The sequence below is a fragment of the Malaclemys terrapin genome, chromosome 3 (genome assembly GCF_027887155.1).
Source record: "Malaclemys terrapin pileata isolate rMalTer1 chromosome 3, rMalTer1.hap1, whole genome shotgun sequence".
Taxonomy (NCBI): Eukaryota; Metazoa; Chordata; order Testudines; family Emydidae; genus Malaclemys; species Malaclemys terrapin.
In genome coordinates, this window is record NC_071507.1 from 176,914,094 (window position 1) to 176,926,401 (window position 12,308).

Sequence of the window (12,308 nt, forward strand, 5' to 3'; positions counted from 1 at the left end):
TACTATAGATTCTGGCAAACCCATAAGCTGTATCAGATCTTCAGCTCCCCTTATACAGGTGCCACTCTTAATCCTTACTGCTTCTTTTACTGCTTCTTTTAACACAGAGAGACAGGAAGCCTTAAGATCAAGAGCTCAGCAAACAGGTGGGTCAGAGAGACCAGAGACATGTCTATACAGGGAAATTTACTGGCATCTTGTCACTAGAGTATTCTGCTATTGCTCCCTGTGTGGACACACTTATTCCAGAATAAGGATGCCTTTTTCTGGTTTAGTTTATGTTGCTTAAACAAAATCAGAAAAAAAGCACTTAAAGGACTTGTCTACATGGGAAAACTGACTGGCAGAACTATAGCTATATAATCACACTGCTATAGCTGTAGCATTGTAACTCAATATTGTTAACCTTAAGTTTCAAAAAGCTCAAGTCAAACCTCCAAAAATCATGAGATTAAAAAAAAAAAATCATGATTTTTGGGCTAAATAAAAATTATATCATGTTTTTGGTTTTCTTGATTTTTGAACCCCACACCCCCCTCCAATGCCACTGACAGTGACAATTTGTGTTGCCTACGCTTCCAAGTTTATTAAGATGACTTTGGCTCCTGCTGCAAAGCTCTCACCCCTACATCAGCCCTTCCTCCTGCCCAGCAATTAATTCTTCCCCTAACCCTCCATCAATTCTACCCTCATCAGTTCTGCCCAGAACCTCCATCAATTCTGCTCCCCCCAGCTCACTTCCACTCCTCCTGAATAGGGTGACCAGACAGCTAATGTGAAAAATTGGGATGGGGGAGGGGGGTAAATAGGAGCCTATATAAGAAAAAGACCCAAAAATCAGGACTGTCCATATAAAATCGAGACATCTGGTCACCCTACTCCTGAAGCTCTTCACTCCTCTCTTCCTGCTCTTTCCCAGTCATGATGTTGCAGGGAGAGAGAGAGAGGAGGGGAAGAGAAGCCATCCCTTTGGTCACAGGCATCCTGCAGGGATCAGTTCTTGATCCCATGCTATTTAACATTTTTATCAATGACTTGGAAGAAAATATAAAATCACTGATGAAGTTTTCAGAGGGCACAAAGATCGAAGGAGTAGTAAATAGTGAAGAGGCCAGGTCACAGATACAGAGTGATCTGGACGGCTTGGTAAGCTGGACTCAAGCAAATAATATGCATTTTAATATGGCCAAATATATATACAAGAATAAGAAACACAGGCCATACTTGCAGGATGGGGGACTCTATCCTGGGAAGTAGTGCCTCAACCAGATTTGGAGGTTGTGGTGCATCATCAGCTGCACATGAACTCCCAGACTTCCCCTCCCAATGCTAGAGCCAAGAGGTCTAATGCAATCCTTGGACGCATACATAGGGGAATCTCAAATAGGAGCAGAGAGATTATATTGCCTCTGTATTCTGCACTGATGCAACCGATGCTGGGATACTGTGTCCAGCCCTAGTTTTCATCATTTAAGAGGGATGCTGATAAATTGGAGAGGGTTCAGAGAAGAGCCACAAGAATGATCAAAGGATTAAAGATCAAGCCTTATAGTAAAAGACACAAGGAGCTCAATCTAGTCAGTTTATCAAAGAATAGGTTTCAGGGTGATTTGATCAATTGATAAGTACCTACTTGGGGAACCAATATTTGATAATGGGATCTTCAGTCTAGCAGACAAAAAGTATAACAAGATCCAGTGGCTGGAAGTTGAAGCTAAACAAATTCAGACCGGAAACAAGACACAATTTTTTAGTAGTGAAGATAATTAGCCATTGAAACAACTTACCAAAGGCTGTGGTGGATTCTGCATCTGGAAATTTTAAAATCAAGATTGGACACATTTCTAAAAGATTTGTTCTAGTTCACACGGGAATTAATTCAGGGAAATCCTCTGGCCTGTGTTATACAGGAGGTCAGACTGGATGCTCATAGTGGCCCCTTCTGGTCTTAGAATCTACAAAATTTTGAATAAGGAGAGGACGGAGCAGAGTTGCTGGGCTCTTTCTTCTCCTTCCCTCCTGACCTTTCCTATTAGAATAGTGTGGGCTCCTGAGAGGAGGAGGGAGGGCAGAAAGTTCTTCAGGCTTTCTGCAGCAGTCCTGATCGGCTGCTTTTCCCCAGGAGACAGGGCTGCAAGGGAGGCAGCCAGCCAATCAGAAGAGCTCTCCTCTCCCTGAGAGAGCTGAAATTCACAAGAGGGCTGGAGTTTCTCCAGTCATCATAAGACCCACATACCCAGTTCAATAGATAAATGCAGGCATAGTTAGCTCCAAAATATCCCTCCAACAAAGCCTGTAGAATTCCCACCATTGGAGGTTTTTACAAACAGGCTGGACAAACACTTGTCAGGGATAGTTTAGGTTTACTTTATCCTGCCTCAGTGCAGAGAGCTAGATTTGAGGACCTTTTGAGGTCTCTTCCAGCCCTACATTTCTCTGTTTCCATGATCCTCAGAGGAACTTTTGTCCACTCACACCCAGTTTGTGCTGGACTCATGAGTCCTTCTGGGGAGCTAACTCCCTATGAGGCCCAGTGGCTTCTCCTTCTGCCTCCACTGCCCCAGTGACCTTCCCAACTACCACATAGCTCATCTCCATATTTCCTGCCATCTCCTCCACCACTGCTGCCTGTGTCTATGGCAACAAAGGCAAAAATGCCACAAGTCATCTTTATCTGCCACTGGGGGAGGCACTATGCCTTCAATAGACAAAGTGTCATTCTACAGAGACCTAGAATCAATACAGGAGCCTCTTCCATGAGCAAAGACAAGGGGAAAGGGTATGGATGGGATGGGGGAGGCAGAAGGCCAATGAAAAAGGGAACACAGACTTGCAGGAGAAAGAAGATTGGGAAAGAAGGTAAATACAGTAACTCCTCGCTTAACGTTGTAGTTACGTTCTTGAAAAATGTGACTTTAAGCGAAACGATGTTAAGCTAATCCAAGTTCCCCATAAAAATTAATGTAAATGGGGGGAGGGGTTAGGTTCCAGGGAAATTATTTTTGCCAGACAAAAAAGACATTATATACATATACAGTATAAGTTTTAAACAATTTTAAACAAACAATGCAATACCGTACTCAGCAATGATGATTGTGAAGCTTGGTTGAGGTGGTAGAGTCAGAGGGTGAAAGAGGGTACATCATCCGGCGGTTCCTCTTGCTGTTCTTTTCAAAGTGCCAGGGTGTGCTCAACCCCCGGCTCTGCCCCAGGCCCGCCCGCACTCCACCCCTTCCCCCAGGGCCCCACCCCACCTCTTCCCACCTCTGCTCCACCCCCTCCCCTGAGCACACCACGTCCTCACTCCTCCCCCCTCCCCCAGCCTCCTGAACGCCTCCAAACAGCTGTTTGCTACGGGCAGGAAGCGCGCAGCTTCCCCCCTCCCTCCCTGCGCCTCCTGCTCGCAGCAATCAGCTGTTTCGCAGCATTCGGGCGGCTGGGGGGAGGGAGGCGGCTGCGGGTCACGTCCTTGCTCCTCCCTCCTCCTCCCCAGAGCCTCCTGAACACCACGAAACAGCTGATTGCTGTGGGGACGAAGGGGGAAGTTGCTGATCCACGGGACCGCCGGTGGGTGGGGGATGCTGCGGGGGGGAGGGGAGAGGAGCCCGATAGCGAGGCTGCTGGCCCACCCTGGCTCCAAGCCCCTATGGCCAAGTAACATTATAACCAAACATTGCACAACTTTAAATGAGTATGCTCCCTAATAGATCAGCGACATAACAACGTTAACCGGCATGATGTTAAGTGAGGAGTTACTGTACTTAAAGTTCGATCCCCTTCAAATATTAATTCTCTCCCAGATTTTCTTTTTTAATTCTCACCCATCCCACACCTATCTGCAGGACTATCAGAGATGGCTGCAAAAACGCTCTGAACAAAAGTTAAAATAAAGCCCTGGTATCTTTATGTATTCAGATTAATTCTGTAATTTTCAAGGCTTGAAAATCCACTTAACAGTGGCCAATGAGACGCTCTCCCAGACGAGTTAGGGGACTTCCACTATCAATTTCTGCAGAATTTAAGTTTTTATTTTTAATAGAGTTACATTTCTAGTCCCTAGATTGCAATTATAACTTTCCACATGCAAATCCTTATGCCTTATTTCATATATGACTTATGTCAAATTGTCTTCCCAAATCTGTAGAGAGAAAGCTCTGGTGATTTTGCCACTGCTCAGAACTTTGCCAAGCATCACCAGAGTGAAATTAACAAAACTCTGCTCAGGTTCTCTGCTGATATCCAAAACCCTTCAAGGAGCAGTGCAACTATCAAGAAACATATTAGCATTCTGAAGCAGCAACTTCAGTTAACCAGAACAGGAGGACTTAAAAACAGAGCCTTTGGGAGAGGTAGCGCAGCAGAAACTCCCATCCTGATATCAGGGGGCTATGTATGGGGTTGGGGGAAATGAAACAGAAAGCTCCTGACCCTTCCAACAACTGGAGAAGTTGGAACTTCAAATTTATAAAAATCCCAGCTGTGACAGTTCAGGGAAAATGCATCTGTATTTCACCCACCAACAAGGGCACCCAGTCTAGGCTCCCGGACCCTCAGTCATCCATTTTGAGATGAGACCTGCGTCTCTCTTCCTCCTGATCAGGGTTTTTTCAGGCTGCCCAATTCTCTGCCTATACTGTGAGTTCCCCAGCAAGCCAGAATGCCTTAATAGGTCAGAGGCTGCTCTTTACTTTCTCTCCGAAGGCTATGAACAACTGTCACTGCCAACACTCACAAACTTTACCGCACGGCTCTTTATAAGCAAGTACATTTATTCATAAGGTGAAAGTACTACAGAGAAAAAATATTAAAGACAACAGAAGAACCTACATGCACATTAAACAGCTTACTAAAGACAACACCAACTCCAACCTCAGGCTCTGGTAGGTGTCAGTCCTTCAAAAGCCACAACATGGTTTTCATCATGGTTACACATTTATAACTGTCACAGATTCAGAACCAGAACACCCATAAATAGATCAGGCTTTCCTTTATACGGCTTGGGTCTTTGATGTTGGCCTCAGGTAAGAGGATCAGCAAACAACAGTCCACTCCACAGGGCATAGCTTCATAAGGCTGTATTTTTGCATAACCAGCAGTAGGGAATTTGCAATCACCTCCCCCTAGATATTCCCCAGGAAAACAACACTTTTTGTTCCACGAGTACATTTTTGTCTGGCACATTGTTCAATGTAGTTTTCTGAAACCACAGGTCTGACATTTGTCACATCTCCCACTCTTGAGAGGTTCCATACAATCCCAGCCCACAGTAATACATAAATAGGGCCCTACCAAATTCACGGTCCATTTTGGCCAATTTCCTGGTCATAGGATTTTTAAAATCATAAATTTCATGATTTCAGAAATTTAAATTTGAAATTTCATGGTGTTGTAATTGTAGGGGTCCTGACCCAAAAAGGAGTTGTGGGTAGGGTTGCAACGTTATTGTAGGGTGGTTGCAGTACTGCTACCCCTACTTCTGCGCTGCTGCTGGCGGTTGTGTTGCCTTCATAGCTGGATGGCTGAAGAGCGGCAGCTGCTGGCTGGGAGTCCAGTTCTGAAGGCAATACCGCTGCCAGCAGCAGTGCAGAAGTAAGGATGGCATGGTATGGTATTGCCACCCTTACTTCTGTGCTGCTGCTGACAGGGCACTGCTTTCAGAGCTGGGCGCCTGGCCAGCAGCCAACGCTCCTTGGCCACCCAGCTCTGAAGGCAGTGCAGAAATAAGGGTAGCAATACCATGACCCCCCTAAAATAACCTTGCAACCCTCTTTTGGGACAGGACCCCTAGATTGAGAAATGCTGGTCCCCCCCCTTGAAATCTGTAAGTAAAATCTGATCTTGTGTGCTTTCACGGGAGGAGACCAGATTTCATGGTCCGTGACACATTTTTCATGGCCCTGAATTTGGTAGGATCCTATACGTAAACCATTCATTTAATAAAATGGACCCCAAATAAACTTCCTTCAATAAAGTCTCCCAAGGATTTTGCAGGAAATTGCCATATCTGTCACAATAGCTTTCCCCCTTTCACCACAGCTGACGAAAATAGGGGGACTGGTCCTCTCACTATGTGGTTGCTTTGAATCTCTCAGGTGGATCCATCCTTTCCTGTCTTTCAAATATACCTCTGGCTAGTAGGTACTTGGTAAATTTTTCAAGCCTTGGCTGTGCTGAGTGTTTTTCTAAGTCAGGGGTCGGCAACATTTGGCACGCGGCTCGCCAGGGTAAGCACCCTAGCAGGCCGGGCCAGTTTATTTACCTGCTGACACGGCAGGTTCGGCTGATCACGGCCCCCACTGGCCGCGGTTCGCCGTCCTGGGCCAATAGGGGCAGCGGGAAGCTGCGGCCAGCACATCCCTCGTCCGCGCCACTTCCCGCCGCCCCCATTGGCCTGGGACGGCGAACCACAGCAAGTGGGGGCCGCGATTGGCCAAACCTGCCGGGTCAGCAGGTAAATAAACTGGCCCGGCCCGCTACGGTGCTTACCCTGGCGAGCCGCGTGCCAAACGTTGCCGACCCCTGTTCTAAGTAGTACCTCTAAGTCCCTTTTAAAGCCTGGTCTACATGCATATTTTCGTATAACTATTTCTGTAAAAATCATACCCTTAATCCAAGTTTTAGGCTGTTTTCACAGACAAAAAATATTTTTCTTTAAATTTATTTTAACAGCAACACGTGTTAGCCATATTTCTGTAAGATTTTAGTGGAGACAAGACACAAGAGTTTTTTACTAAAGTATAGTTAGACAAAGTCAACATTATACCCCCCACCTGGGTTTAGTCTCACCTAGCGACATCAATGTAAAAACTACAGAGCCTTGTCTCCACTATGATGTTTACAGCAAATAGTTAACACACATTACCTATCTCACTGTAAAAACTCACCTTTTTTGGCAGTGAAGACACAGCCAAACTGGTACAACTCCCACAAAAGGGATTTGTGTAGCTTTAACTATACCAGTATAAACAAAAAGCTCTTACTCCTTTTGTACTTCCTTGTTCAGCCAGATCTGCTTTTTATAATCCCTAGTGTTTGTACAATATTGTTGAATGGCATACATAACCTTTGCACATACAGCAACTGATCTGAACACTTTCTGTTTCCTTTTAGTCCTTTCCCTCCACTGCTCCATCCCATTTGATTACATCCAACATTCATGTTCTCTCCCTAATTACACTTATCTTTATGCATGTGTCTTGTGATGAGACTTGTTCTACAAAAATCTCAGCTTTAAAGATTTTTTTTAAATAAGTACTCCAATAAATACAACTTCTTACAAAGTTGTATAATTTCACAAAGCCTTGAATCTATACTCTAATCAACATTACTATTGCTTAAATCATGGCTAATGAAAATACACAGCAATTTTCCTTTGTACACATCTACGTATCAACATTAATAGTCTATAGGGCAGGGCAATATAAAAATGGGGGGGGGAGGGAGTATTTTAACATTCTTGTTAAAAACCTTCTAAAACTACACACTGTTTTCATTGAAATTGCCCTGGAAGCTTCCATGTAGCTTGCTAGATAAGGGCAAGGTAATTTTCATAAAGCACCTATCTTACAGAAGCATCTGTTGCAGAACACTAGAACAATACAGGTTATAAGCCGTATATTGATTAAGATTCTAGATGGAGGCCTTCCAGTCTTTTGGATAAATAATTTTAAGTGATGTATCAGCAATGTTTACAAAAATGAGTTTGAACAAGTGACCATATGCCACGAAGTGATGAAAGTTATAACGAATGCCAACATCCTGGAATCATGCTATAAATGAGGAGTTATCTATTATTCTTTGTTTTACAACATCCAAGTGAGTTCTAGGTGCTTTACAGAAATAGAGAAGGCGTGGTTCGTGCTTTAAGAACTTAAAATCTAGAAATAAAAGAGAGTTCAGACACTAGGCCATATACTGCCCTTGCTACCTGTACAAGATGCATACCAAATCAACTGAAGTTCTACATAGTATCTAGTTCAGGGGTAGGCAACCTATGGCACACGTGCCAAAGGCGGCACATGAACAGATTTTCAGTGGCACTCACACTGCCCAGGTCCTGGTCACCAGTCCGGGGGGCGCTGCATTTTATTTAAATTTTTAAATGAAGCTTTTTAAACATTTTAAAAACCTTATTTACTTTACATACAACAATAGTTTAGTTATATATTTTAGACTTATAGAAAGAGACCTTCTAAAAACATTAAAATGTATTACTGGCACGTGAAACCTTAAATTAGAGTGAATAAATGAAGACTCGGCACACCACTTCTGAAAGGTTGCCGACCCCTGATCTAGCTCCTAGTGTCAGAATTCACTAGAATTGCCTGCTTTTGGGAGTTTTTGTAACAGCCATCTCTTTATATATATATATAGCCACAGAATTAGGGTATTTTTAGACTCTTGTATTAGTGGAGTAGAAAAATTTAAAACTAAAACTCTTTTTTCTAGAGAGTTTCCTTTCCTCAATATTTAGTCCCCACTGATTTTTTCTTGTGAAGTTTGGTGACGCCCCTTAAATGTAACACTCCTTCTAAGTACATATAATAGGAGTTCTTCTATTTTCCTTACCTTGTTTCCTTTGTTTGCACACTATCACCTTAGAAACTTAGACACTCTGCCCCAGATCAGCCTTTACACATTTACACCATGTTTTTTCTTATTATTCTTCCTTCTAAAATTGTTTCTCTACCCATACATCACAGTATCACTACACTTCTTATGAACATTACATATATATTTATAAAACTGTTTATCCTTGGAGTTAGAAGATCCAAGTTTTATTTCCATTTCTTTCACAAACATACTATACGACCTTGGATAAGTCACTCAACCTGTACATCTCAGTTTCCCCACCCATAAGATAAGGATAATACTTTCTACTTTACATGTGTTAAGAGACATAAGACATCAGGTATGTACACATCCTGAGATAAAAGCCACTAGGGAAGTGTAGTGCCCATGTGTATATAATAATTATTAAACATTTTGTTTATATAAACAGATACATATATGCACAAAATAAGTAATACATAAATGCAGAGTACGCGTGTTCCATGAATTGCAGAAATTAACTAACACTCATGACACTCCTGGGAGGTCAAGTCAATATTATCCCCCCTTTCCAGATGAAAAAAAAAAGAGGTTAAATGTCTTCCCTGAGGCCACATGGGTAATTACAAAGCCAGGAAAAGAACGTATGGTTTCTACTAGTCCCTTGGTATAACTACTAACCCACACGCACAGGGGTCAACCACCACCATAACAATTTATAAATACACATATAACTATACTATGTACACAATTTTATTACAGATCTGTAATACAGTTTAGAACAAGCGTTGCAATTAAAAATACCATCTAATGTACGCTTTTGTATTTATCAAAACACCATGTGCACCTGCACAAATAGCATTGTTATCGCCTATTCTCATACCAGATGCATACCCATGTTCATCACATTTTGCACACGCACACACACACACACACACACTAGTGTCAGAGATGGGTGGATGCAGGCACAAGCGTTCCTGCACACACAAAGGGCTGGATTATGCACACACAGGCACTCCGGTGCCTGGGCACGCACGGGAGAAGGTGCTGGGGGCTGTCCCCAGACACACACACAGACGTGCCATGGGCTGCGGGGGGGTGCATGCGGGGAGAGATGCCATGGTTGGGATGAGGAGAGGAGGGGTGGGATGGGGGATGGGATGGAGTGGAGGGGGCTAAACCCAGCCAGCCCCCTCTCCCCACAGGAAGCCGGGCAGGGTGGGCGCCTCCCCATCCTCACCTGGTCTATGGGCAGCCGCACGGCGTTGCTGAGGGGCTGCAGCAGCGTGGAGCCCGTGGTGCTGGTGGCCATGGCGAGGGCGCCGCCCCCGGCCCGGGAGAATGGGGACTGGTCGGGGGGGGGGGGAGGAGGAGAAGCCGCTTTTCCCTCCCGTCTCCCCACTACAGCGGCAGCAGCGCCAAGAGCCCGACCTACGTCGTGACAACAAGGGGCCGGAGGAGGCAACGGGAGCGGCCCAGCCGCGGAGTGACAGTCCCGCTACCCACTCCACACGCGGCCAGGCGGTAGAGTGACAGGCGGCGTCTCCCAATCCCCGCCCAGCAGCAGGGTGGGACAAAGCCACCAGTCGTCACCTCCCCCCAGCGCCGAGGGTGGCCGCGGGACTGGGTTTGGGGCGGTTGGGCTGGGTTGGATAGTGACCCCCTTTGCCTTCTGCCGGGGAGCGGCTGCGGACAATGGAGAAGAGTCAACAGAACAGGGGGCCACGGCAATGCCATGGGAAGGGTAATGAGGAGACCCTAGCATGGGGGGCGTGGCAGTGGGGGGGTTAATGGAGGCCCCACCCCAGCATGGGAGCGGGGGCACTGACAATGGGAAGGTAATGAGGAGATCCCAGCATGGGAGCGGGGGCACTGACAATGGGGAGGTAATGAGGAGACCCCAGCATGGGGGGCCGTGGCAGTGGGGGGGGTTAATGGAGGCCCCACCCCAGCATTAGAGTGGGGGCACTGACAATGGGGAGGTAATAAGACCCCAGCATGGGAGAGGGGGCACTGACAATGGGGAGGTAATGAGGAGACCCCAGCATGGGAGAGGGGACACTGACAATGGGGAGAGGGTGCTGGCTATGGGGGGAGGGGTTAATGAGGAGGGGGGTACCCGCAATTGGGGGAGGCAATGGAGAGGGCTGGTTATGGGGAAGTTTGTGCATTGGCAGTGGTACTGGCAATGGTGGGGTTAATGGGCCTTTACCAGCAATAGCAAAGTTAATGAGGGCCACCAGCACTGAGCAGAAGGGACAGTAGATTAAGGAGAGTACTTGGCAGGGTTGAACTGTGGAGGATATCAGCACTTGAGGGGGACAAGTCTGTGAGTGCTGGGGCAGCAGCACTAGATAGAGGGTAGTACCTACCCTAAAGATTACTTTGGTATCAGCACTTGACAGGAGTTTGGTACCTTGACACAATGGGATGGGAAAAGCTTGGGAGCCACAGTATTAGAAAGGTTGAGAATACTGGTCCCTACTGAAAAGGAAATAGCAATTGCCTGAGGACCTAGCTGCTACCCTAATAGCTATTGCCCAGTTTGGGCTAGTAAAATCACAGTGGATGCTACTGTGGTGGAGGTTTGCAAAACTGTTTGTTGCAGGAGCATGTGGATGGGATAAAGGTGGACAAGATATCAGAGATTATTAAGGAATATAAACAATTGGCTGTTTCTAACAGTGCAGGAGCAATGTGCCTATTCTTCTCCTAATTCCTCTCAAATGTCCAAGAGTTTATGTGCTCCACAGGAAGGAATATTACTCCATGGTTATGCAGACATTAGTGGATCATTGTGGTAAGATTTTGGATCTTTACATGTTATACGATGGCCAAGCAAAGTTCCTGGTAACAGAATTTTAAAAAAAAAAAGATGGCAAAGGGGACTGTTCCCACTGAACAACACTGATATTAACAAAGTCTTCCTAAAGGTGTTATGCTAAATACTCACTTTTACCCACTGCTAAAGAAGCTATTTCCTGAGTACACAAACTTAAAGTGACACCACTTATTCACTTAGTAGTTTCAAGATGGTAGTGGAATTTCCTTTTGGGAAACTAAAAGCAATATAGGTATGTCAACCTATGGTGACAGTTCAATGACTAATATAGTGGTTGCATAAGTCGAGTACATATATGTAAGACCAAGAATGATGTCTTCAGTGACCAGTGGAGCTAGGAGGCAGTTGGGCTGGCAGCAACCTTTGTGCTACTGGACAGACATACTCTAGCACTCAGGGTTGTTACATATATTAGAATAGTCTGTATTCATATGCCTACCTTTTTTACCTCTTCATACTCTGTTAGTTGCTAACAATGAGGAGTCCTTGTGGCATTTCAGAGTAGCAGCCGTGTTAGTCTGTATCCGCAAAAAGAAGAACAGGAGTACTTGTGGCACCTTAGAGACTAACAAATTTATTAGAGCATAAGCTTTCGTGGACTACAGCCCACTTCTTCGGATGCATATAGAATGGAACATATATTGAGGAGATATATATACACACATACAGAGAGCATAAACAGGTGGGAGTTGTCTTACCAACTCTGAGAGGCCAATTAATTAAGAGAAAAAAACTTTTGAAGTGATAATCAAGCTAGCCCAGTACAGACAGTTAAGAAGTGTGAGAATACTTACAAGGGGAGATAGAGTCAATGTTTGTAATGGCTCAGCCATTCCCAGTCCTTATTCAAACCGGAGTTGATTGTGTCTAGTTTGCATATCAATTCTAGCTCAGCAGTCTCTCTTTGGAGTCTGTT

General features: G+C 45.1%; 1 protein-coding gene across 2 annotated transcripts in view; it reads right to left on the reverse strand.

The window, feature by feature from the left end:
- Window positions 1-10,001, reverse strand: part of MBOAT2 (membrane bound O-acyltransferase domain containing 2) — a 176,051-nt gene extending 166,050 nt beyond the window's left edge. Inside the window, exon 1 of one of the 2 annotated variants that reach the window (XM_054023482.1) lies at window positions 9,791-10,001. In XM_054023482.1, coding sequence (XP_053879457.1) covers window positions 9,791-9,862 — 72 coding nt within the window. In that variant the 5' untranslated portion in view covers window positions 9,863-10,001. The remainder of the gene's footprint in view (window positions 1-9,790) is intronic. The other variant, XM_054023485.1, reaches the window with a different exon arrangement.
- Window positions 10,002-12,308: the final 2,307 nt, after the last annotated feature.